The sequence below is a fragment of the Lissotriton vulgaris genome, chromosome 8 (genome assembly GCF_964263255.1).
Source record: "Lissotriton vulgaris chromosome 8, aLisVul1.2, whole genome shotgun sequence".
NCBI classification, from domain to species: domain Eukaryota; kingdom Metazoa; phylum Chordata; class Amphibia; order Caudata; family Salamandridae; genus Lissotriton; species Lissotriton vulgaris.
Window position 1 is genome coordinate 828,212,562 of NC_141696.1, and position 27,121 is coordinate 828,239,682.

The following is a 27,121-nucleotide window of genomic DNA, read 5'->3' on the forward strand; positions in this document are numbered from 1 at the left end:
TGGCCTAAGTTGCGCGGTATAAGATTTTATTCATTCATTCTTTTAAATCTTTTAAACAACAGTGGTCCCTGGAGAAGGGAAATATGCGAACAATGTATATAGACTCAGTCGTTACTATATTAAGTGAACATGTCCAGCCGGACAGAGGTCTGATATTTACTTGTTAGGAAATGGAGAAAATATCTCCAAACAATACATAAAGGGGCACGCAAGCCTGTGCCCTACTTAACCAAGAGAATACAAAGCAGGGGGGGGGGGACAAACAGGGGGCTCAAGCCCTGTGGAGAAGTGTGGCTCACTGGTTAGAGGAGGCATACCCTGAAGCAGAGGTCAGACCCGGGACCAGGGTTCAATTTCTGACGCGGCAAGGTCTTGAGCCCAATTGTCCACGGACTTGATAATTCTCGCTTCGGTGCCCACTCTAAGCACGGGTTCACACTATGCAGCTCTGGGCATTAAGCATGCTTAATCTCCACAGCGGCTCCCCGCGGCGGGATGCCTGGCTTTCACCTTGGGGATGCCCCGTACGGGTTATCTCACATGGAAAAGCCAGGACGGGTTCCGAATGCAAGCGCCGAGATGCCCTAGGGTAAGTCGAGCGCTATATAAGTACATACATACATAAGCAAAGCTTTTCGGTTTGTTGTACATAGGGAATAAACAGTGACAAAAAGAACAAATCGCATAATACACCTTCTCAGTTTAGTAAACAAAGGTTTTTTGTGTATAAGGTTTTTCAAAGTGTCTATGGCGTTTTGATCCAGCAAAGGAATAAGCGGATCATCATCAGGACATAGAATGTATGCCTAATAATTTAGAGCCTCATATGCCGGGGGCGAAGATGGTAGCTAGGAAGTGGAGACGCCAGAGTTAATTGCAAGGCGGCTTGTCCGGTTCTTAATAGGGACCGAAGGGATTTTCTTCAGCACTGTTGTTTGTGAGCAGTGGCTATCCTAGTTAGGAGTACATTTCAGATATCACTCGAGAGGAGTTGTAGTAACGTCCACAAACGGCACGATCGCCGGTTCCATAGATAAAGAAGTGGTTCCCTGTTTTGTATTCTCGTTGTTAAGTAGGGCACAGGCTTGTGTCCCACTTTATGCATAGTTTGGTGATATTTTATCACAAATAAATATCAGACCTCTGTCCGGCTGGACATGTCCACTTAATATAGTAACAACTGAGTCATTGTTCTCATATTTCCCTTCTTCAGCCCCAGTGTAGGCACACACACAGCTTTACACACCAAGCTACCCATCGCCCGATCGACTTATATTAAAAAGCTTTAACACCAGCTCGGGCCGCTTTGTTTTTAATACCCTACTGCAAACACACTCTGACATTAGTAGGTATGCAGGACTCAAAGATTCATGTGTCAAAGGGAAAAAATAAGGTTTGTGTACTTCATTCTGGGAGAACGATAGGTTTGAAATCTCTAGCAACATTTGAAACCACAAACATGTGGGTCCAAGACCGTTGGATATGATTCGAATGGTGCTGGAGATAATTCTCATGTTGTTGCAACATTGTTTTATTTTTTTGGTATAATTTTTATTTTAATAAAGGAAGAGAACTTATACACAAGGCAATAAGACAATACATTCGGGCATGTGTTCAAGGAGGAAGGAAACTGCAGTACAATATAATACAAACATCATTGACACAAGCGGGGGGGGCAGTGAGGAAACAAGAGCAGTGATCATAAAATCTACACAAGACTTGGAATGTCGGGTCAGGGGGAAAGAGGAACCTCTGGGGTCTCCACGAATGGAGGCGTGCATATATTTCCACGGTAGGAGTTCCATTGGCTCCAAATGTTATTCCATTTCCTGGGTCTACCCCGTGCCACATACACCGTCTTCTCCCTGAACATACACCAGTCCATGTTCTCCTTCCACGTCAAGACCGTGGGCGGCTGCTGGGAGCCCCACAACTGCGCGATGTCTCTCTTAGCAATCATATTCCCAAGGGTCGCCCACTGCATCTGTGCCACGTCATAGTCATTCGGTTCCCAGACATTCAACAGACAACGCCTTGCTTCGGGCAATAATGCCACCCCGTGACTCTTTCCATCACAGCATGCACACGATTCCAGAACGCCACCACCCCCGGGCACTCCCAAATTATATGGAGGAAGGTTCCAACCAGTCCACAACCACGCTTACATAACCCATCCACTGAATAACCCATATGAATCAAGCGCGGGCCAGTGACATATATCCGATGTAGGATTTTAAGTTGAACGAGTCGAAGACGGGCCTGAATCGCGACCTCCTTCGGCGCGGATAGCGCCGACTGCCATTCCTCGTCATCCAACTCTAAACCGTCGCAAGTCCAAACCTCCCTGAGCCGCACCAACAGATCCGCTCGATTATTAATCAATTTCTTATATATCAAAGAAATAGTGCTGTCGGGCACGTGGCCGTCAAGCACCCGATCTTCTAGTGGGGAGGATTCGGGGATGTCAATACCCTCAGGAAAAACCGAACTCAACGCGTGGGTGATCTGTGCATAACGGAAGAATTCTCTATCATTCAGCTCATACTCTACCTTCAGTGCCTCGAAGGTCTTGATTTTACCCTTGACCCATAGATCACTCACCCTACTAATACCAATCATATCCCATTTTTCAAATCCTTTTGTCTTCCACAGGCAACCCAGTCTTTCAGACGCATAAAGCGGAGTCGCACGGGTCAGTCGATCCCTCCATCCCGTTGCCGCATTCGCATCATGCCACACTCGTACCGCTATCTTGGTGGGTCCCGAGAGTTCCCTACCCGCTGCTTTGGAATAAAGGGCCCTGTTATAGTCCCCACCCAGTAACAAGTACTTATCCATCTCGAATGCAGGGTTAGAGGCTGGTCCATATATTCCATGATTGATCGCTCCCAACTGAGAGGCCCAATATAATATCGCCTGATATCCGGAAGTGCTATACCTCCGTCGTACCAAGGAAGCGTGAGCTTGGCGAGGGCAATACGCAGGCGTCTATTCCAGATCAATCGTCTCTGCAAACTCTCCACTTCCCGAAAATAACTCGCCGGAATAACATCAAACGTATTCTGGAGCGCATATAGAAATCGCGGTAAGGACATCATTTTAAAAAGAGCTGCGCGCCCAAGTGGTGAAAGCGGTAGCCTGAGCCAGCCCACAACGTCAGATTTTAACCTCTGAAGGGGAGGGAGCAGATAACGATCATAACGAGCCACGGGATCTAAAGTTATAAAAATCCCCAAGTACTTAAATCCCGGCTGCGACACCTGGATGGGACAACGGCGCGGTAAAGGGGGGGTATCACCCGAAAGCACATACACGCAGGACTTGGTCCAATTGATTACAAGGCCGGAGTTCCTTCCAAACGAGGTGAGCACATCAAACAATAGATTCAACGACTTGAGGTACAACAAAATGTCGTCCGCATAGAGCGATATGCGATCCTCAAATTCCGGGGTCCACTGAATACCCTTCATCGAAGGCTCCCATCGCAGCCAGGCAGCCAGGGGCTCCAGGGCAAGGGCGAAAAGAGGGGACAACGGACAGCCCTGCCGCGCACCCCTCCCAAGAACAAAAGGCTTAGAGACTCGACCATTCACTACCACCTGTGCCAATGGCTCTGTTGCAACATTGTTGTTTCATTTTTCGGTCGAAGCCTACCACACAGCACAGCTGTCTGGTTTGCTCACAACATCTTGGGGACATTGTGAAAGTTCCATGGGAAAGCATTCATTCCACCCATTGCTTACCATTGGCTTTGTGGTTTGTAACTCACATTTGCTTGCTTTCTGTTTGCTGGCTTTATTTGTTTTAGGCTGTCCAGCTTGGGTTTGTCCCTTCAGTTGCCAAAACCCTGTTTTCTTTATGCTTCCACCAGTACTGGATTTCTGTAAACATGCCTTTAAATTCTGTTCTTGTCACATTTGCTTTGCATTCAAAGGTAGAGGTCAAATGTCAGGCTCTGTCTTCCAGGGAGCTTGGTGCTTACTTCTCTTTCTCTACCTTGAACGTGAGAGGATTTATGTTACAACCATGCTGGCTCCCGGGGGGGCTGCTTGAGGAAGGCTGTATGATGTAATTTATTTTTCTAGCACACAGAAAAATGTAAATGTCGGTAATTGAAAGGTGCAGACATTTCTGAATATTTCAATATTTCAGAATTATATAAGCACAAAGGGGCAGAAAAAATTGCATGTGAACAGAGGGTTCCCCCGGAAATGGGGAAAAGAGTGGGACAAATGGAATACATATAGGGTGAATCAGTGCACTGCACACATGGGGGAACGCTATACTCTCTAATACATGAAGAGGAGGGCCAGACGGAGCCCCGGAGGGAGTGAGCATGGGGTTGCCCCTTACTAAACTCCTGATGTTTGACATTGTGCAATGCTGTGTTGTCGTATCTTATTGTCATACTGTATACAACAGTGGTGTAATGTTCTTTTTCATTGCCTCAAGTTAATAAAAAGATATTTAAGAAAAAGAAATAAAGCACATTTGTGGAAATTCTGAAGTGTGCTGGAAACAAATATATTGATACGTTCAAAACAAATGAAAACCCTAGATAATGACACTTCCACACATTATTGTTTGCACTTTGTATTCTTTTTATCAGTAAAACTGTATGTATAGGCAAATGTATTGGTCATTTCAATTGAAAATGTGCTGTCTGTAATGGCAGTACGCTACCACACCATGCATACTTCACTTTACCCCACTCCTCTCTTCTCTGCACCACTCAACACCACTGCATTCTAGACTGCACCACTCCACACTATGTCACTCCAGGAGTCTCTATGCCGTAAACGTGCTAGGGCTCCGCTCCTTCCTACCAAGGATAAAGGGTTCGTCGAATCTCGTCCGCACGGACAACATAACCACCATGTTCTATCTGCAGAAACAAGAAGGGGCGAGATCTCCAGCTCTCTCAAGTCTAGCACAGTGAATTTGGAATTGGCTGATTCACCACAATATTTTGTTACAAGTCCAACACATTCCAGGGGTATTAAACGAATGGGCCGATGCGCCGAGCAGAGACACCAAGCAGTGTCACGAATAGGAGATGGATGCCGTTGAGCTGGGAAAAATATTTCAGTTTTGGGGATTTCCAACCCTGGATCTGTTTGCTACATCACTCAACAAAAAATCGGAATTCTATGCCAGCAGATCCAAGCGTCCCCTAGACCTACCTCCTTATTCCGTTTTTGATTTGTTCCGCCTGATTTACCCAAAGTATCAGCACAAATTTACAACCAGCACTAATGGTTTTATTTTTATAAAATCCTTTAAACTTTCTAATTCTCTCTACCTTCACAGCAAAACTCCTATTTGCCATTTAGGAGCTGCCCGAGATGTCAAATCGGGTTCACGAGTGTCCAGTCATGACACTTCACTGGGAAACTCTCACAATTTGCTCCAGGGCTTGCGTTCCAGGCCTCCTTCCAATTAGGCTCAATGATTGGCCCTCAAACGGGCTTGCTTCTCAAGCCTCGTTCTCATGGCAGCACACTGATTGGCTGCCGCACGTCACACGTCACCCGCCCCCCACCGGCACTCCACATTAGCTGTCTCCGTGCCATCCACGAGGTCCGGTTGCAGGAGAAGCTAGGTGCCGAGCGGGTGCCAGGCGTTGCGGGCGTAAGGATTCTTCGCATCACTTACACAGAGCTAAGTAACCTATGCTTTCGCTACCATTTTGGCGCGTAAATTTTACTGGGCTTTCCTTTATCGAATGTCCCCCTACAGCAGTTGTCTTCAAACTGGGGGGCGGGCCCCCCTAGGGGGGCCCCAACTGATCCCAGGGGGGGCGCCAGGCTCTGCCGAAAAGAAGCATTTAGCTGATAACAGTGCTTTGTTTTAAGCTGACAAAGAGCGTCACGAAGCCACTCTGTAATTGCCCATCGCTAACCTGTTTTGTCCTTTTTATTCTAGCTGGGAGAAGGTGGCAAAAGGGAAGGGGCTCCAAATATTCTTCAAATCCCTCACCCCCACTTCTAATAGTCACAAGGCAGATACTGTACATGTATGATACGGTACAAGTAAGGCCTGCTTGGCCAGAATAGTATGCTTGGCAATCATGGATTGGATTGCATTTTTAAAACGTTAAGAGAAAGTAACTGCAATGTTTAAATATGTATAGACATATTTAAACATTGCCAATTTAATAAAATAATTTTGTAAAATTATAAGGGGGTCCCCGATAATTTTTTTCACTCACTGGGGGGGGGCGTGGCATTAAAAAGTTTGAAGACCACTGCCCTACAGGGTGTGGAAAAATTACCTGAGAATTTCTCAGGAACCTTATGCACTGCGCATTCATTCAAATGAGTGTAGACAATAAGTTTTCAAACAGTTCTATTGAATTAATCAAATGAGATTCCGATTTACCATACATACAATCATGACAATTCAATAAACTTCGCAAATGACGTTGATGAGTAGTTGCTCGGTGTTGGTTTAATGAATATTCTTGTAAAGATGTGGTATAATCACAGATTACAGAATTTCAGCAACAATATTTGTTAATACGTCCCAATGCATTTCGGGCTTAACAATGAGCCCTTCTTCAGGGGAATCTACAAAATGATAATTTATACATTAATAAACATGATTGGCAGAAAAATATGTAACACATCATACTAAGAGATCAAGAGCTTGAGTGATTTTCAACACTGACTGAAGGGTAAATACGGAAAACCAAAAGTAACAGCCCGTGACACCATAAGTTACTAGGGGTGAGTAGACAAAAAGATCGATAAATTGCATGAACAGCGCTCCAGAAAAAACGTACTCAAGTTCGTGAACAGAATCGAAGGGAGAAAATCCCGAAGAGGTGGTATAGAAAGTGAAGGCTTGCAGTGGTGTGGGTCAAATGCTCGGTTAATTACATGAACAAAGCCCCAGGAAAAGCATGCACGAGTTCGTGAACACAAGTGTAAGACATAGTGTGAAAAGTGAAGGCTTACATATCTATCTGGGAACAGAAGGTAACGGTGGTGGAAGTCAAATGCTCTATTCAATGTTACGTCAAGGAAAAGAGCTGTGGAAAAGACGGAAATATTAAAAAATGTGGTGTTTAAACTTGGATGGTGCGTGAAGAAAGAAGGGAAAATATTGCTCACCCGTAGGTGAAACACGAAGCTTAAACGTGTCGCGTAGGTGTAACACAAAGCTTAACCGTGTCTCGAAGTCACGTCCCTGTTAAAGTGAAAGACAAACAGCGATGTATGGGCTGTAATTTAATCAAAACTTACTACACCTTGGAAACCAGATAATTTAGTCCACTGAGTGCACACGCTGCTGCGTTACCCCTCTGTCCCCTACAAGGTGTGCCATTGTCGCCTCTACCCCCTCCCGAGACCTATGGGGCGTGGATCTTTTAAAGTACAAGTGAGATTAACATGCCTTATTTATATGTTCAACGTATCACTTTAGAGGCTAGCATTTTTGGCCGTACATTCATGGCCCATTGATCGCTATTCACGAGTGTTAGATTACCAGCCACTCTGTCGTGTGGCCCGATTTCCTTTCGCCATAGTGCATGCTCACACGCCTGTAATGCCCCCCCTGGGCAACCATACAGCGTTTCTTGCACTAACATATAACTAATGGCACATGGGCCATTTCCAGACCAGTATACAGCACTTTGTTTGCAGAGACTGACCTAGCAGGAAACATTCTTATACAAAGAGCATAATGTTTATGTTTGTCTTACATGTTTGTATGTCCCTTTGTTTTTCCAGACTACACAGGTTCCTCACAACTGAGGTAATTTCCACAACTTGTGGTTTGTTTTCTTGCACTTATTTTTACACTAATAGCATTATTTTAACTTTCACGTCCTCTGGTTAGGGTGGGCCTTAGCGCGCCCATACCGCCGAGGTACACGTAACACGGTCCTGAAGAATGCCCAGTAAATCATACACTTAAACGGGCAGAAACATGTCGACCCCACTATAAGTGGAAACTTCCATCATAATTTATGGTAGTTCTCCCACACATATCTTTTAACCATGTCTGAACTGACCAGTGAATACATTTTTTGTTTGGTACAGTTTCAGACATTTTTAAATCACTTTTTCACATCACTGTCACAAAAACCAGCTCCGCAGTAACCTGGCGTTGTAGCACACCAGGGAGGCATTCGGCTTCTCCTGGTGGGCCCGATGATGAAGCATGTCACCAACCAGGTTGGTGAGTGAGGGCTTCCTAAAAATCCCTAAAAGATTTCCAGTGTGTTCTTAGAAGGGAATTTCTTACAGTCTTTGCCTCAGTGTTCATACACAGATCCTCTTGCGCATGACACTCTCTTTTTTGTTTGATACACGAAGCAGATTTCCTCAGCCAAGTTCTCTGGGGAACGCTTTCCATTTCCCTGGGAAGGGGCATTTGCTTAAGCGTTGCCTCCGTTCCCACTAATACCAAAGTTTTACAAAAGATGAAACAGGACCCTTGCAACATCATTCTCATTGCCCCGGTGTGGGCAAGGCAATTCTTGTTCACAGAGCTGTTTTGCCTATCAGAGGTTTCTCCCCTACGTCTTCATCCTGCGGGAGCGCCTGTTTAACTTGGACCAGGGCCAAGTGGTTCATCCACATATTCACTCTCTTCGCTTTTCGAGCTGGCTCTTCATCACGCGGAGTTTGATGACTTGGCTATCTCTGAGGAATGCTGTTCCATACTTAACAAGGCCTGTGCTCCCTCCACTGTCAAGTGTTACTCTGCCAAATGGAAAAGATACTGCTCCTGGTGTGCAAAACACTCTTGCCATCCACTCTATCCTCCTTCAGAGGACGTTTTGCTGTATCTCTTCTCTGGCCAAGGCTGGCCTTTCCCACTCTACAATTAAAGTTAATTTGGCTGAAATTTCGAGGTATAGGAGACATTCAAATCAGTTGTCCCTGTGGTCCTGCAGTCTAGTAAACAAATTTATGAAAGGTCTTTTTAGAGCCTACCCGCCAGTTCGACCTCCTCCCGTGGTCTGGCAATTGACGTTGTTTGGTCTCATCTCATGAAATCACCTTTTGAACCAATTCACATGTGTGATTTGAAATACCTCTCTTGGAAAGTGGCTTTTCTCTTAGCCATCACGTCTGCTAGATGTATTACCGAAATTCTGACTTTTACGGCGACATGGCCTTACCTACAATTTCAGCACTAATTCTTCATTCATCCCTAAGGTACCTACCACGTTCCACCTGAATGAGCCTGTAGTCCTGCCTTCATGTTTTTCTGCTCCGTCTACACCGGGGGAGAGAGCTCTCCATTCTTTGGCCATCAAACAATGCTTGAAGTTTTACCTTCAAAGGCCAAGACGTTTTCTTAAATCTACCCAACTCCTCATCGCCTTCTCTTTCCCTAGGAAGAGTCAGGCTGTGACTAGAGCTTCTAGAGCACGTTGGATTTCTTCTCCTAAAGTGTACTGTCATAAAAGAGCGGGACGCCCGCTAACATCTAAAGTAACTGCCCATTCAACTAGGAAGATGGCAACGTCCTCGACCCTGTTTGCCGGAGTGTCTCTACCGGACATCTGGAGGGCGGCCACATGGACGAACGTCCATACCTTCACAAAGCACTACTGCCTGGATACCTTGCAGAAGACGGATATTGCTGTTGGTCAAGCGACCCTACGTTGTCTGTTCGCTTCTACATATATATATATATACACTACTGTAGTAGGGGATCTCTGTGTATAGTCATAATCTAGTGAATAGTCCCACCCATGTGCGTGGACCCCGGAGCAATCAAAAATAATCTCTTAAGATGTCTTCTTTGCAGTCCTGCATAGACACTTAAGAGAAAATCAAGACAAATAATGCAGCCTAACACTTCCAAGGCTACAAAGGCCACCACTTCATCTAAACAGTGAAAAGGATAGCCAACAATGTCAGATTTTACACATTTTACCAAGTTTTCTTCAAAGTGAAAACTCCCCTTTACCAAAATCCTTGAAATGATAGAGATGAAGAGTTGGACAGACAAGCCCCCATAGGCTGCCATTATGTGTCTGGAAAAGGGATACCGTGCCTTTAAGGAACTCTCCAGAGACCCTCGGTATCCCAGGATGCACAGCCAAAGTCCTTTTACTTTCAGTTCTATTTTCCGGCTCCTGCTAGCAGGGCCCTGGAGCATTGAGCTCTCCCTTTTTGGGTATTGCTTCAATTTTTGGCACTTTTCAAGTGTTTTAAGTGTTTCACTCAACGTTTGGGGTCTTCCTCTTCCTTTTGCTGTGCTTTTTAGCCAGTTTTGCCCACTCTTTCTGTCGAATATGCCAGCTTTATTCGACAAGTGCCCTGAGTGTGCCAGGAAGAAGGCTAAATCTGACCCCACAGAGTATGCATACTCTGTCTCCTTTCCTCCCATGTCCCTGAAGCCTGTGAGATTTGTCAATCTTTCTCCAGGAGGACCCTGCATGACAGGGAGAAGATTTGTCTCCAAGTCCTGGAGCAGAGGAGACATCAAGAACCAGGTGGGTCTGGGCATGGTGGGACTCAGTCATCGTCCTCTGCCTGTGCTTCGGCCTCTGGGGGGCTCCCCAGTCAAGAAAAGGCCCAGAAAAGGCACCGGTCCCGGTCGGCGTCGAGAGGCATGACCACTATCTGCTCCCCGTCGACCCAGGGCTCTGGGTCGAAGCGACTTCGACGTCGACCTCGTCCGAGGTCTCGACGTCGAAGTCGCTTCGACCCGGACTTCACCAGCGTCGACATATCATAGATGTCGAGATGAGTCCAGGAGGCACCGGCTCTCACCGTCGAAGCGACACCGCCATTCGCCATCGAGGTCGACTCGACGTTCGACGTCAAGGAAAGACACGTCGATGTCGAAGAGAAGAGGGTAGACGTCGAGGAGTTTGTTGACGTCGAGAAGCAGAGAGGCGAAAAGGTCAACGTCGAGGAAGGAAAAGTCGACGTCGAGGAGGCGTTCAAGGGCCAGGATGGTGTCCTCTGCCTCAGTAGTCAGCCTATCTTCTGCATCTGTGAGCCTCCGGTCGCGCCGGCGCTCGGCTGAAAAGAGGTCTGCTTCCAGAGCATCCTCGTCAAGACCTGCGCAGAATAAGAGAAGAGTGGTTAGGTCTTCGGAATCCAAATATTCTTGAACCTATTCGCCTTCTAGGCCCAGGACGCCTACTCCTCCGCCATTGCCTCTGAGGAAGCCTCCTCCACTACCTCCCCTGCCTCCTCCTCCGACTTCTCCGCCTCCTCATCCACTTCCGCAACTACCTCCTCCGTCTCTGCCGCACCTTCTGTCACCGCCTACGAGGCCTCCACAGCCTAGGACTCCGGTTCTGCCTCCGCAGCTCCCGCCTCCTGTACGGCCAGTGGAGCGCCCGAGGCCTAGGAAGTCTAGATCGCGGTCCAGAGGGAGACATCGATCAAGGAGTGACCGTCGGTCTTCGACACGGTCCCGTCATCGTCACCGGAGGGATAGGTTACGGTCCCGTCATACGGACTCTTCAAGTGGCCGGATATACTCTCTCACCTTGTCTGATTCTCCCCATACGAGTTTGTCACCGGTGGATGACATTGTAACATTTCAGGAGGTGCTACCGCAATGACCGCTCCTTCTGGGAGCCCCTGCAGCAATTCCTGGAACTGCTTCAGAGGGATAGAGAAGACTTCCAGGAGATTTTGAACGAGGACATGATGGTCTCTAATCAGGTCATCAGCTCTGTGTATTTCCATGTGCCCATTGCACGGAAACATCGGAAGTTCCTGCGATTTCTGTTGGCACAAATCACTATCAGTACACCGTATTACCGTTTGGACTGAAGTCTGCACCCAGGACCTTTTCGAATTGCAAGGCAATAGTGGCAGCGCACCTGAGAAAGAACAAGGTGTTTGTCTACCCTCGACGACTGGTTGATCAAAGCCTCTCAACTTCCTGGAAGCGCAACTGCACTTCAACAGGACGGCCGTTCTGTTGACCCAGCTGGGGTTTCATATCAATATGTCCAAGTCTGTCTCGACTCCTGTCCAGTGCCTACAGAACTTGGGAGCCTCCATCGACACTCTTTCAGCAAGCGTGTCTCCTTCGAAGGAGCGACGCTTATCGATCCTTCGGAAGGCTCAGGTTCTCATAGCTTTTCCATGTACGACAGTGAGGACGGTGTCTTCTCTACTGGGGTGGATGGCCTCTTGCATCTTCGTCAGGCCACACGCACGCCTTCATATGAGGCCGCTGCAGGAATGTCTGGAGGATCAGTGGGACCAGAAGCGGGGGGGGGGGGGGTGGGAAGACAGGGTCAGACTGTCCCTTCACGCTCAACAGTCCCTGAAATGGTGGTGCTCAGCAGAGAATCTCCTCAATGGGGTCCCATTTCACAAGGACATTCCCATTCAGAATATCGTCACGGATGCGCACCAAAATGAGAGTCCAAATAGAATAAGTAGAGAAATGTTCTTTATTTATCTTTGTTCAGCAAGAAAGGGCACATCAATAAAATATGTAGTGAGATCAGCCAACGCGTTTCACTCCCTAGCAAGGAGTTTCTTCAGGGCGCTGCGAGTATTTTCGGTAAGTTGTCTTATGTAAGATCCCTCTGTGATCGCACTGGTATTTTTCGGTCTCGGCATGGCTGGTTCCAGCCTGGAACCAGCCATGCCGAGACGCCGAAACTGACGACGGTCATCACAGCACTGTACCCACCTAGAACAAATACAACCAGGGACGGGTAACTTTTGGAAATATCAGAACTACTTTTTCGGACAAGACCAACAAAGTCCACGATATAAAGAAAAGATAAGGGAAGAGATACTCCAAAGACTTTTAAAGAAATAGGCTGAAAAAAGAAACGACCGAAAAATACCAGTGCGATCACAGAGGGATCTTACATAAGACAACTTACCGAAAATACTCGCAGCGCCCTGAAGAAACTCCTTGCTAGGGAGTGAAACGCGTTGGCTGATCTCACTACATATTTTATTGATGTGCCCTTTCTTGCTGAACAAAGATAAATAAAGAACATTTCTCTACTTATTCTATTTGGACTCTCATTTTGGTGCGCCCCCTTGAGTATCTAAAAACTGTTTAACTGATCTGGAGAGCACAGCGACGCCAAACAGCAGCTGGTGTCGGGGTTGGCAGCACAATATCAAACTGACTTGATCATAGACCCATTGGCACTGGAGTTTAGGTGCGGCATTTTAAGGTCCGCTGCTGCTTTTTCGTACAAATATCGTCACGGATGCCTCTCTCCATGGCTGGGGACCATCTACAGATCCAGGGAACGTGGTCCACGGCGGAATCTACGTATCACATCAATTTCCTGGAACTCAGAGCTGTTCACTTGGCACTGAAGGCCTTTCATCCGTCCTTCCAGACCAACTCATTGCTTGTGCAGACGGACAATACGACCACAATGTATTACCTCAACAAGCAGGGGGCTCGAGATCGCGCACACTGTCACAGGAAGCGCAGGCGATCTGGCACTGGCTGCTAGCCACAGGACTGACGATAACGGCTACCCATCTGCCAGGTGTGCAGAATGCTCAGGCGGACGCACTCAGCAGGTTGGTGCAAGAAAACCACGAGTGGGTTCTAAACGACGAGGTGCTAAGAGACATCTTCGACAGGTGAAGCACTCCAGACGTAGATCTGTTCGCCACCGCCGAGAACAGAAAATGCAGAGACTTCACCTCCTGGTATTAGCAACCAGGGACTCTGGGGAACACACTATGGATCAGCTGGTCAAACAGCTTTCTGTACGCCTTTCCACCCATTCCCCTGATTCCGGCAGTACTCATCAAGCTGTCTCAGTCCAGAGCACGGATGATCCTCATTGCTCCGGAATGGCCCCGACAATGGTGGTTCACGGACCTGCTTCAAAGGTCTCTCCTACCCCACCTGCGGCTGCCGTGTCGGCCGGACCTTCTCACGAAGTTCGGGGGGCAGATGGTGCATCCCAACCTCTCCTCGTTGAGTTTGGCGGCATGACTCCTGAGATAGTGCAGTATGGACACCTGAATCTGCCTGACGATTGCATGGACATACTAAAGGAGGCTAAGCGCCCTTCCACTAGGACTTCCTATGCCTACAAGTGGAAGAGGTTCTGCATCTTGTGCACATCCAAGAACTATGATCCGACGACCTGTCATACTTCCATACCTCTTGCATTTGGCTCAATCTGGCCTTAATTTTCATTCTATTAAGGTTCACCTTTCAGCGTTGACTGCGAATAGGAAATGCCCTTCACAAACATCCTTCTTCCAGATTCCTGTGATTAAAGATTTTTTGGAAGGATTGAAGACAGTGTTTCCTACTGTTCGGCGTCCTTCGCCTTCATGGGAGCTGAATGTGGTGCTGTCCAGGTTGATGAAGGAACCTTTTGAACCTATCCATAAGGCTTCTCTGCAGCACTTGTCATGGAAGGCGGCCTTCCTTGTGGCTATTAGATCTGTCCGCAGGGTGAGTGAAATTCAGGCATTGTGTTGCCAGGAACCTTATACTGTATTTCATGCTGCTAAGGTTGTGATGCGTACTCACCCTAAGTTCCTTCCTAAGTTGTTTTCGGATTTTCATGTTAATCAGACTATAACTTTGCCTACATTTTTTCAAAACCCTTCCACTCAAGCCGAGAGGTCTCTTCATTCCTTGGATGTCAGAAGAGTGATGAAATTTTACTTGGATAAGACCAAGGACATTTGTAGGTCAGACCAATTGTTAGTTAATTATGGGTCAGTCAGGACTGGTCTTGCCTCATTGAAACAGTCCATTTCTAGATGGTCTGTGTCCTGTATCTTGTTGTTATCAGAAAGCTAATAAGACCTTAGGGGGTAAGCCTAAGGCTCATTCTACCAGAGGCAAAGCAGCTACAACAGCTTTGCTTCGTAATGTTCCCATTGCAGAGATCTGCAGGGCTGCCACTTGGAAGTCGGTCCACACCTTTGCTAAGCATTACTGTCTGGACTCTGATGCCAGGGCAGATGCTCAGGTTGGGCAGGCTTCATTGAGAAATCTATTTGCACAATAGAGGTGTTGTCTATTTTTTCTCCCCCACCGGGTAGGTTGTTTGTGATGGGCTTGCAATTCTATTCACTAGATTATGACTATACACAGTGATCCCCTACCACGGAAGGAGTAGTTTCTTTTCTGTAACTCCAGTTCTGTAGTAGGGGTATCTCTGTTATAGTCATAAGCGCCCTCCCTCCTCCCCGGTAGGGAAATTGGTACTGTAATGTATGCTACAGGCCTTGCTTTATACACCTTCAAAAAAAACTGAAAGTAAAAGGACTTTGGCTGTGCATCCTGGGATACCGAGGGTCTCTGGAGAGTTCCTTAAAGGCACGGTATCCCTTTTCCAGACACATAATGGCAGCCTATGGGGGCTTGTCTGTCCAACTCTTCATCTCTATCATTTCAAGGATTTTGGTGAAGGGTAGTTTTCTCTTTGAAGAAAACTTGGTAAAATCTGACCTTGTTGCCTATCCTTTTCACTGTTTAGATGAAGTGGTGACCTTTGTAGCCTTGGAAGTGTTAGGCTGCATTATTTGTCTTGATTTTCTCTTAAGTGTCTATGCAGGGCTGTAAAGAAGACATCTTAAGAGATTATTTTCGATTGCTCCGGGGTCCACGCACATGAGCGGGACTATTCACTAGATTATGACTATAACAGAGATACCCCTACTGCAGAACTGGAGTTACAGAAAAGAAACTACTCCATATATATGTGTGCAGAGTTTATATTTGTTTGCGAATCTAGTTATCATACTATGGTCACATGGTGGGACAGTTTACCTGTTTTCACACCTCCTTTATCCGTCATGTACTGCTTACTGGACGGATTCAAGCATGTCAATCTATAAAACTTACAATACTGGGGATAAAACAAATTACTTACCTGTACACTGTGGTTCTCCAGTATTGATATATTTTAAAGATTCACATGCGGCCCTCCGTCCTCCCCTTACAGTTGCTCCTTTCATACCTCTATTTTTTTACTAACTGCACTCGTGCTCGAGATCTGAGGTATGGTGGCCCTGCAGGGGATGGATACTCTGGGTCTGTGATGTGATTGGCTGGAGTTTGGATGTTCTTTAATGAGGTTAACTCGTTACTAAATGCTGTTGATTTCCAAGGGAGGTTATCCTTTAAGTTGTTATACTGCTATTTTACTGTTGGGACACCCACCATGACGACGGGGGAGATTCAAGCTTGTGAATCCATTAAAGATATCAATACTGGAGAACCACAGTGTACAGGTAAGTAACTTGTTTATTAACAAAGCCGCCTTAAAGCTCTAACAGCTCATGGGGAATTAACCAAAAAATACTGTGTGTCTTATTCCAAACCCATTTTACCTGATGTATGAGACTAAGGTTTTGGGTTTGATCCCTATGGGGTGTAAATTCTTACACAACCTTGCTTTCCTTCCCCCAAACGTCCCTGCATCTGCTTTTACAGGTCATGTGAGTAAAAAGTTCTGCTTGCAAGGCCAGACTACGCCCTTTGTTTTATTGGGGCATCTATGGACAACTTCAGGACTTGTTCACTATGCAACAGCCCTCCAAGATGTAATAGCCACTGAACAATTCCATAAAGTGAACATTAAAGAGGCGTTTCAGCTCCTTGGGCTTGGCACACCTTTGGGAGCATCTTGCTGTTACCAGCTTCCCATACGCAAGCTTACTGAAGATGTTGATAAGGCAGCCGTAGCAGCTAATGACTCTAAAAAAGCTGCATCTTCGAAGCTGGTCAATGACTTACTTGATTTTAAACCTTGGAGAGTGTATGAGATTTACTGGGATCATGTGACTGTCTTTATAGACGGGAAACTGCATTTCTAGTTTGGAGTGGGCACCCTTCCGTTTAGAACATTTACACCTAAGTGGTCCAGTGGGATGACTGATGTATGCCCTGTCTGTACTTCCACAGCAGAGTATAGCACATGTATTTTTTGCCTGCCCCATATGCCCACCCCGTAAATCCTGGCTAGCTCCTATATCTAGACGCCTAGGTGTCCAGTGCCACTCTGCTGCACTTCGTATCTTGTGGTCGGACTGCAGCCTTACGTGTGCCATTCCAGTAGCCAGGTTTCTGGGCACCATGAGAATAATCCGCAGGAAGGTATTACCCACTCCTGTTATATTACGTTGATCAGTGCGTTTTATAACTGTAATGTCATTGCACCCGTACTAAAATTTCCTTCTTTGTATAGGTTATTGATATTTTATCTTTTACTCAAACTACATGAATCGCGAATTTGTTATGCCGTAAATGTACAGTTTTATCTATTTATTATGTATTTTATCTGCACTTGCACTGCCCTGCTAGTCGAAATACAGTTATTGTGACTGACTGACACTAACAACAGGGATTCAATATATTTATTACTAAATAAAGAATGAGAGGCGAGTCAGCCCATCTTGGCATCAAGATGCATCTCCTACACATAGACCTCAATTTTTCTACCTACCTGCGCAGGGTGGCTGCCTAAGGGTGTTAACCCCCAAATGGTAGGGGGGTTAGGGAAAGCCCTTTAGACACCAGAGACCATATTACAGAAAGTGATCCAGAGGAGCAGTGGGTATTTGCACCTGGTTCTTGTTCTTCTCACCCACCCCCTCACCCCCTTCCAGGTGTTCTATAAGGGACTACAAATTCTTGTGCAGCCACTTCCAAGAACTGCAGTTGGGTCCTGTTCCATTCTACACCGGTACACCTAATTATTGTTGCACCACAACGCAAATTGAGACAGTACGCCTGATGTGTTAGTCGGGCCCAGGTACTTTTGGGATGAGTTTAAATTAAATAAAAAGTTTTGGGGGAAGGCTGACCCTTCCTGGTAGTGGGTACCCTTCCCATTCCCCCGTCAACCAATTCCTTGAGCCCCAGATACTTTTTCTTCACCTTTCTGAGTGCAGATCGGGTATTAACCAATAAGGTGCTCCCCACAGGGGTCAGGAAGCCCATCAGAGAACCAGGGAATAAGATGAGAAATGTAATCGGAAAGTATTTCTGCTCCCAGAGTGAGGTAAAATTGGAGGTGGGGAAGGGTTTATCCCCCCTTTGCCTAATCATATGTCAAAACAACGCCCCCAAAAAATCCCTGTTTTCATTCACTTCCAAAGCTGGTGGCTGCCGTATTTCGGCTCAGGGCCATCCCACAACCATGAAACCATGGCAACAGTTGTTTTTTTCCGAATAGTGGGGGCCCAGTGGAATCCAGGGTGGCATAGCTTGCGTTGATCCCTGCATGTTTCCTTGCCCAGAATGCCCTGTAAACATCAGAGTAGTAGTCAAAATACATTGTTTTCCCATATTTATATGGCAGAAATTATGGAACCTTCCAGCAAATGTCTTATCAACCGGTCTTCCCACACTACTCCTGATAGAAATGCTACCCCTGAAGAAGGCTGTACATTCTTCTAGTACTGGTGCCCATATGTGCAGTCAAAAGCGAACGCTAGATTGGAAATTGTTTCCTGTCATCCTATGATGTGCATGATCAAGAATCTAATTTGAATAATGGCACTGTATGCCAATCATACCTCTTACTCATCAAGAATTGCTACCTAGATGTACTGGGAAGAGAGAAAGAACTTGGAAAAAATGTCTCATTGTGGTGAGCCTCTTACCCGCACTCCTAATGATATGCATCGATAAAGAATATAATTCAAAGTGTACCCGAGCGTTCCTAATAAGTGTTACTGTGCGTTTTCAATATGTGTTTCTTGCATGCTGATCACATCGGCCTTTAATGACCACAGTCCAGTTGTCATTGAGATCACAGATATTGATTGTAGCTATACGAAGCTTACTCATCTATATTTAAATGAAAAACTGTATCTAAAGAAGAACGAGGAACTGCAAATCTTACTCCCATTGAGCCAACCCCTCCCCCCATATACCCCCGCTTCCTCCCCCCCCCCTCTATATACCCCCGTTCCCTTCCCCTCCCACCACCTATAACTGAAGTTACCTGGCACGACCCGAGCCAGGATAATGGCATCTGAGCAATCAAAGCATCTCCCGCCGGTCTTCAACCCCCACGTTTGTGACACCCTTGGTGAATATAGTAAAGCATGCATTATACAAGAAGCAGGAAACAAAAAACAATAAAGATATTCTACAATTTCCAACTCAAGATTTTGCCAGTCATTAATAAAATCCGTAATAGGCCAATTCGACCTATTAAGAGGCTCTTATGCTGGCATATGCCTTAAAGGAAATGAAAGCGAGAGAAAGAAAAAAGAAAAAATATATATATATGATATTAGCATTATGAGACTACAAAGGAGCATAAAGGCATAATGTTGAGAACTTTGACCACTACGATTTGACCCCATTTTGATCAGTAATCTCTTGTAGATATGCTTGGGCCTGTATTTCGGAGATAAAGCTGCGCGTAGTCCCCTTGTATACAATCTTTAGGCGAGCAGGATTCTGTAGATACACTTCGGCCCCAAGTTGTTGAAAGGGTTTAAAAAGCTGTCTCAACCTCCATCTACGCTCAACTGTGGTATGAGCGAAGTCGGGCCTAGTGAAGAAAGTGATTCCGTTAAATTCCCTCTAGGTTGTTGGTGTGACCAAATCATAATGTGTTTGGCGCAGGAGAAAGTTACTGAAGTATAGCACGAGGATGCTGAGGAGTAGATGAAGGATGTTTTGAAGGTGTTAAAGAAAATCTGTGTGCCCTCTGGATCTCTTTGTTCCCGGAAGGCCCTATTGAGGAGCGTGATCATGAAGTTCCTGGGATTGTTTCCTTCCGCAATGCCTACAATGCAGAGGCTATTGCGGAGTTGCCTATTCTCCTGTTCCTCCTTTTTCCACGGGGCCACAACTCAAAATTCTCTGATATGCAGCGTTGCAATTCTAACATTCAATCGTTCTTTATAATTCAGCCGAGCATTAATTTACCAGTTCGGGAGATGGGTAATCACTGAATGCCGCAGGAATAATGGAGCTCCAATCGCGATATGCTCCATTTATGGCAGCACCTTAGACGATCCAACAGTGTTTCATCATATTAATAATAATGAACTAGCTGCCTGGGCACTCCCGATAATAATCTGCGGGGACTTCAACATAAATTTGCCTGCCGACAAGAATATAAGTTTAGAATCAGGCTGGGTATATAGTGGCCGCAAACCAAAAGTGTTTTTCAGGCATTAAGGGCACTCTGTCTGGAACATGCGCTTATCGATCTCTGGATCTGGTGGAATCCTATAGACCCCGGGTTTACTTACATTTCGCACCACACAACAAACATGCAAGAATAGACTTTATTTTTGCGTCTCACACTCTACTGCATGACTGCTCTATTGAGAAAACCCCCTGGATATTGGCTGATCATAACCCTCTAATTGTAGAGATCAAGGGAAGAGGGTCTAAGGGGGGTTGTGCTTTCACATGGAGTTTTGAACGTGTCCTTTTTAATGAAGAATACTTTGATTATATGAGGAGGGAGTTGATACCTCAATTTCCTAAGGAGAATATAGGGAGCGCTGGAGTCGAAGTCGTTTGGGATACGCTTAAAGCAGGCATACGTGGGGAAACACTCAGATTTTCACTATCCCTGAATAAAAAAAAAGCACTTTGCGATAAATTACTCTCAAGGCAGATTAACTGCTGCAGAAGTAATATTAATCACAGCATTGCAAAGTGAGGGTGATCATACCGAAGCACAGGCAAAAGTCAAAGTTGCTAAGGCAGCAACAATGAAGATAATAGCTAAAGGTGCTGCGGACAAACTAGCCGCTTGGCGAAAGGAAGCATATGAGTGTAGCGAGCAAGTGGGTCATCATCTTGCTATCCGAGCCAGACAAAAAGCAACTCTGAATATAACTGTAGAAACTAAAGACCCCGAGAAGGGGATGATCTCAGACCCAGCAGGAATTTGAAAAGTATTCTACTCATACTTCCAAAAGCTTTACTGTGAGGACACGTCAGGTAATTCAGAGGATGTGGCTGCATATCTTAATCGGATTCCTACAGAACAATTCTCACAGAAAGACCAGCTACAGCTGGAAGAGCTTCCGCAATAGATAGAGATACTGTTGTGTATCAACAGTCTCCCTTACGGCAAAGTCACTGGCTAAGATAGCATATCCCTCGAGTTCTACAAAATATTTGCAACACAACTGAAAGAGTGCATGACACAGCTATTCACACATGTATTTATGGGTGGCAGACCGGCAGAATCCTGGTCACGGGCCAAAATTTTAGTTTTTCTTAAATACATATAACCCCGTCCGAGCCCGGGTCTTACTGCCCCATAACATTAATTAATAGCAATAGCAAAATTTATTCAAAAATCCTTGCTACATTTTTGGCCACCGTAATACATAAGGTTATTTCCATTTGACAACATGGGTTCATACCAGGGCGGTGGACGACTGATCATATCAGAAAGGTCATCTCTCTTCTTGATGCGGCAAACATCTCTAGGGACCCAATCGCACTAATTTTGTTGGATGCAGAAAAGGCCTTTGACAGGGTCTCCTGGCCTTTTTATGGGAAACTCTGTCAAGGGTCGGAATCGGAAAGGAGCTTTTACGGGCCTTCAAAATGATTTACTTTAATCCCACCACCAGAATTTTTGTTAATGGGGAACTCAGACGCATTCAAAATAATGAGGGGCACCCGGCAGGGTTGCCCAAACTCGCCGCTACTATTTGCAATATACATAGATCCCTTTTTACGCCAACTAGAACACAACAGGGCCATTATGCCTATTGTTACCTATGGTTGGGAAACCAAAGTATTGGCATACGCCGATGATATTGCTCTAGTGACTCCCAATCCAGATGCGGCTATAGAAGAAATCGAAGTAGAGGCGGCGAGATTTGGGACACTCTCAGGGTACTCCCTCAATCGAAGCAAGACACAAATCATCCGTAATGAGAATATAACGACTAATGATACTCGAGTAGTAAAAAATGCAATATATCTTGGTGTTGATATCTCTGCAAACATCGATAGCATAGTAAAAGATAATATCGAGCCACTAATTGCTAAAACAAAACCAGACATGGTGAGATTGCATGATCCACACTTATCCATTATTGTAGGTGTAATATTATCAAAATGTTGTTTTTCCCCAAATTTTTGTACCTGTTGCAGGCAATCCCGCTCGAATTTGACACTAAATGCCTCAAAGGAATGGAGGACCTATTCTCCCGATTCATTTGGGGATATGCTAAACCTAGAAGGGCATTTAAATATCTCTTTACCCAAGGAAAGGGGAGGATTGGCCCTACCAAATATTAGTCTGTATTATTGGGCTACTACAATATTATACAATCTAGTGCTTTTACAGGAAAAGCCGATAGATAGTGAGACAGAAGAAATTCTGACCCCGCTCGAACTCGTAATAGGTGCTGAAGCATGGGGGTGGCTCTGGAGATATCTAAACGACAACCATTATAAGAAAGTTCACTTTAAAACGCTACAAAGGGGATTTAGAATTATGAAATCTGCCCGGAAACTAATTGGTTTCGGTCGTTTGAACTTCTACACACCACTTTGTAATAATCCCAACTTGCCAGACATTTTTAAAGGCTCAATTATAAAAAGATGGAGTGAGGCGAGTCTGACTAAACCTGGAGCCTTTTTCCCCTCGAACAGGGCTTGTCTCTTTTGAAAACCTCAGAGAATGATATGATTACATAGGAGAGACTTTTACAAAAACCTACAAATCCAGGACTTTCTAAATAAGAAGGGGGGGGGGGGCGTCCGATAGGGTTAGCTAATAATAATGATATTGATAAAGAATGAAGAGATCTATCCATTGGAGTTGTGTACAACTTTTTTAATTCACTAATGTTAGATGACATGGAAGATAGGGCCCTAAAGTGGAAAGCGGAGATGGGAATCCCGGAAAGTGTATTTTTTTCACTCAGATAAACTAGCACAGAATATTTTAATTCCTGCCTGGCTCCAGGCTCAATATTAGAAATCAGGCTTTTTGCTTTTTTGTACTCCGAAAAGGATTGCTAAATGGGTGTCAGGGAGAGGAACTCTTTGTCCTCGGTGCACTTTATATTAGGCAGTCCTTAGCCATATCTTTGCCTCCTGCGATGCACTGAGCAGACTAAAACAAGAAATTACCAGCTTCTTTAAGGAGGCGCTGGGTATTGTCTGCTCTTTCTCTCCGACGTTGATTTGACTTGGTGTTGCCAGGACATGCAGGGGAAGCCCGGAGAATAACTAGTGTTTATTGGTATGGCGATTCTACGCCTATGACTAGCATCTGCCTGGCTGGATCCTAACCCCCCAGGTTACCAGCAATGGCTCTCTCGGCTACTATCACATTATAATTTGGAAAAAGCTACACATGCAAAAAGGGGACAACACTCCTGTACACCATTGGCTAGATGGATTGAGAAGAATGGGTGAATTATAAGGTACAAAGCAACTTATACCTGAATTAAAGATAACATAGTGAGGCCAACTCCTAGGGGTGGGTAGGGTGAGGAGGGTGGGGTAGAACAACATTTTATAAATGCATTACTCTGATTTACTTTGCTCTTCTTTTAGTTCTTTGTAACTAGCTTTTCTTTCACAATGAATTGCAATTGTTGAGAATATTATTATCATTTATGGATTAATAAAGAAAATATTAAAAAAGAAACTAATTCAAAGAATGGGATTCTGTGAAAGGTGTATTTAATGCTGTCATATTAAATATACCAGTAGGTGAGGATAATGTGAATAATGTGCACCTTTGAACAAAGTCAAACCTGGAGAGCTAAAGTTACAGATGCGTAACTTATGACACGTCATTATAGTTGTGCATGCGTTGCTGCTTAGGACATAAATATTCATTTATACCTCTTGCAATAGTGTGGCTTAGGAGCTCTTAAGGCTCTGGGCACCTCAGATCTCTGAAAACCACGGACCTCTTTCTGATAGAGACACAAGTGTACATGTAGTAATAAAAGGTTGAATGCATGCAAAAATGTCTATTAAAGATGCTAACTTTCTTTCGACAACCAGACACAGTTAATATGAAAGTTTCTTTATTTTCCAGCATCGAAGAATCATCTGCTGCACATAAAGAAAGCTGCAGTTAAAGGCAAAAAGAGGAACAGAAAAAAGATCCAAGTCAGTCCGGTTAAAACAATCCAAAATATTTTGAAAAAGAAACTCGTTGGAAGTCCAGCCAAAAGTGCTTTAATTACTTCTGGAAGTCCACAGAAGCTAATAGATGGATTCCTAAAACATGAAAACACTGCGCCTTGCAATCCCCAGGTAAGCGTATTTACTGGGCACACTTGAGTAATTATTTATCTTCATTTTAGGAGTAATGACAATGACCACTTTAACGGCTGGCAGCATTTGAAATGCTGATGCAACATTTTTCATCTAGCCATGATTAAGGCAGATCTACAGAAATCACTGCCACTGGGGGGTGGTGGGGCGCATTACCTCCACCCAGTGGATGGCTGGAGAGGTTCAGGCACGCTATTCAAGAGCCTATCATGTATGCCCAAACCAACCTGACTTTAGGAGAATGTTTCCACAACTGTGCCTGAATGTGATAATTCCAGCCCAACTACAGGCATCTAAGCTTTTGATGAAATGTGTAGGTCCCCCCCGTGGTTTGGAAAGATCCACAGCAATTAGCAGTAGACATCTCCTATACTCGTTTTCTTTCAGGCTGTAGGCCAGTATGAGGTTGTGAGAGCCTCATGTAGAGAACCTAGGAAGCATACCAGCAAAAGTTCGGGACAGGCAGAAGATTTAATGTGTGTGTAAGTGCTCCATTGCCTGGTATTATCTCTATCCTCTCCCACTGATAGAGAAGAAGCTAGGGGATTGTTGAAGAAAAATATAGAATCTTATGGTAGGTGGGCCTCACTGGAATTTATAGAGTAATTATTAGTGTGCTGGTCTAAATCGCTATCAGTATGCCATTATCATACATCTATGAGTAGATGTTACTTTGTTGATTAACGGTCTGTTTCCATAATTATAGGTTTACAGTAAAAAGACATTTTGAATTCTTCATTACCTATATAAGGTTAGACATCACCATTAATGCTTCATATGGAATTAGTCAACTATCTTTGACGGTAAATACACAATCTTATCTTCCTGCTTGACTTAATGTGTATATTGTGTAGCATCTTCATTAGGAGCACTACGGTCAAACATATTGCTTATGTAATTGGTCCAGTTGTAGCCAGAGCTCTCTGTGGAATGCAGTGGGACATGCAATAGATATTGAACCAAATACACGTCACGGATATCCATTATTACATCAAACCAGTGGATGATCCTTGCTTAGTTCACGATGGTAGGAATGTTTATCTCAGTTACCCCCAGCACTGTGTATCAATTAACAAGTATGTGCACCGGGGAGAACTAAACAAAGGGCTCAGTTATAATCAATAGTATGGAAGCAGTGGTCTGCGCATGATAGTGTTTGGTTTCTATTTCCATGTTTGGTTACATGGTGGGGGAGCCGATGTTAAAATGGCGGCTTTGTACATAACAGAGATTCACACTTTTTTCCTAGCCATCGCCACTTCATTCAGTCAGGACTAAGTTTCAGGAAATCCTTGAAAACCTGGAGTTTTGGAGCCCCAGACTCCTTATATCTCTCACTTATCAGATTTTTGCAGTTATACTCTGAATCTTATACACAGTCTCGCTCAGTGCAAGGATGCTCCTCTGAGTGATAGTTGTGCTCTATAAATATTATAGACATACATACAAACTTTTGATTAAACATTGTGTTTGTAGCATGTGTGGCTTCAGATGTGCATACTCTGCATACCTCATGCCATTTAGTGTTGGGCTTGGACGTTACAAATTGTTTGTGTTCAAAGAACTCAGTCAAAAGATCTGTTGTAACTGCTCCCATAGTCCACAATGCACAAGGACACAGACTCCACCTCAGATTGTTTTCTTCCACCATTGAGTTCCAACATTTTGGGCAATAGCTTTGAGATCACTACATTTTTTTGCCTTTTTAGGCCCAGCTATTCAACCTAGATAACTGGTGAACCTTCACCTCACAGCTGCCTCCTCTGCAACTGACATTTAATGACTTACATCGCCCACAATCAGTTCTCCTGCACTGAATGCCACCTGACACTGATGCACAGGTTGTAGTGTTAGAGAATGCTTGGGGAGGATAAGGAACGTACATCCTTCCAATTCTGGTCTAGGTGCAACACCAAATAACTATGGTCGGGTCAGCACAGTGTCTGCAACTTCTGCCTCTTACACGACTATGACAACACCGCCTGCGACTTCTGTCCTGCCGTCTGCTGTAAGAAATCACTAAGGTACTGAAGGGAGAAATGCTGGGTGCATCATAAAATGCAGCGGCAACCCTCACACTAGACCCACACATCTTCAAGGAACCAGACCCGCCTAAGGCCAAAGAAGAAGAAACTTGCGGCTTCCTGTGGTGTTAGGCACACCCAACCTGAAGCCTGTCTCCACAAATGCCTCTAATAATGAATGCATAAATGCTGAGGCTCTGGCTCTGAAGTCTTCTGGCCCACACACTAGAAACATGTCCAGGTCTGTAGCTTTGATGCCGACAGCCAAACGCCAGTTAATAAAGCCTCGTTGCCAAACATATGCAGAGTAAGAGCACCTCTTCTGCAGGAGAGGGGAGTTGAGCGCCGAGCCATAAATGGCAACTAGCTTCAGATCCATCTCCAATGCCCGTGCCGGTTGAACCCCGAACCAGGCCTCAATGCCTACCAAGCACCCTCCAAGAGCATCAGGTCACATTGGTAGGCAACTCTGCCTCCTGTAACGTTGGAAGGAGGAGGACAAGAGTGGGGCCACTACAAAGTAGTGCCAAAGGAGGTTGGGCTACTCAGCTATCTGTTGTGTCGCGGTCTTCAGCAGTATTTTTCTGTTTATCCTGGTGGTTTGTTATGAGCTTCTAGGAGGCCTGCTAGGCCTCCCGGAAGCTGGAAGTGGTGTCACCTACCCAACCTCCATTTACTGACCTAGTAAAGCAGTGCAGTGTCAATAAAAAACAGGTTAAGTCAAGTTCCAAGATGTTTTTGTTTTTTTGGGGCAAGGGCTTTTGACAAAAAAAACTTGCCTTGGATTTTCAAAAGACCGAATTTCGTGATTTTGTTTGCAAATTGCAAACTCCTGCATGGTGTTAAATGACAGAGCCACCTGGCTCAATTGGGTCACAATTTGAGTACCAAGG

General features: G+C 45.1%; 1 protein-coding gene across 1 annotated transcript in view; it reads left to right on the forward strand.

Moving 5' to 3' along the window:
• Positions 1-27,121, forward strand: part of REV1 (REV1 DNA directed polymerase) — a 475,128-nt gene that overhangs the window by 415,184 nt on the left and 32,823 nt on the right. The window contains exon 20 of the mRNA XM_086934725.1: positions 23,963-24,183. Within this exon, the coding sequence (XP_086790851.1) occupies positions 23,963-24,183 (221 nt within the window). The remainder of the gene's footprint in view (positions 1-23,962; positions 24,184-27,121) is intronic.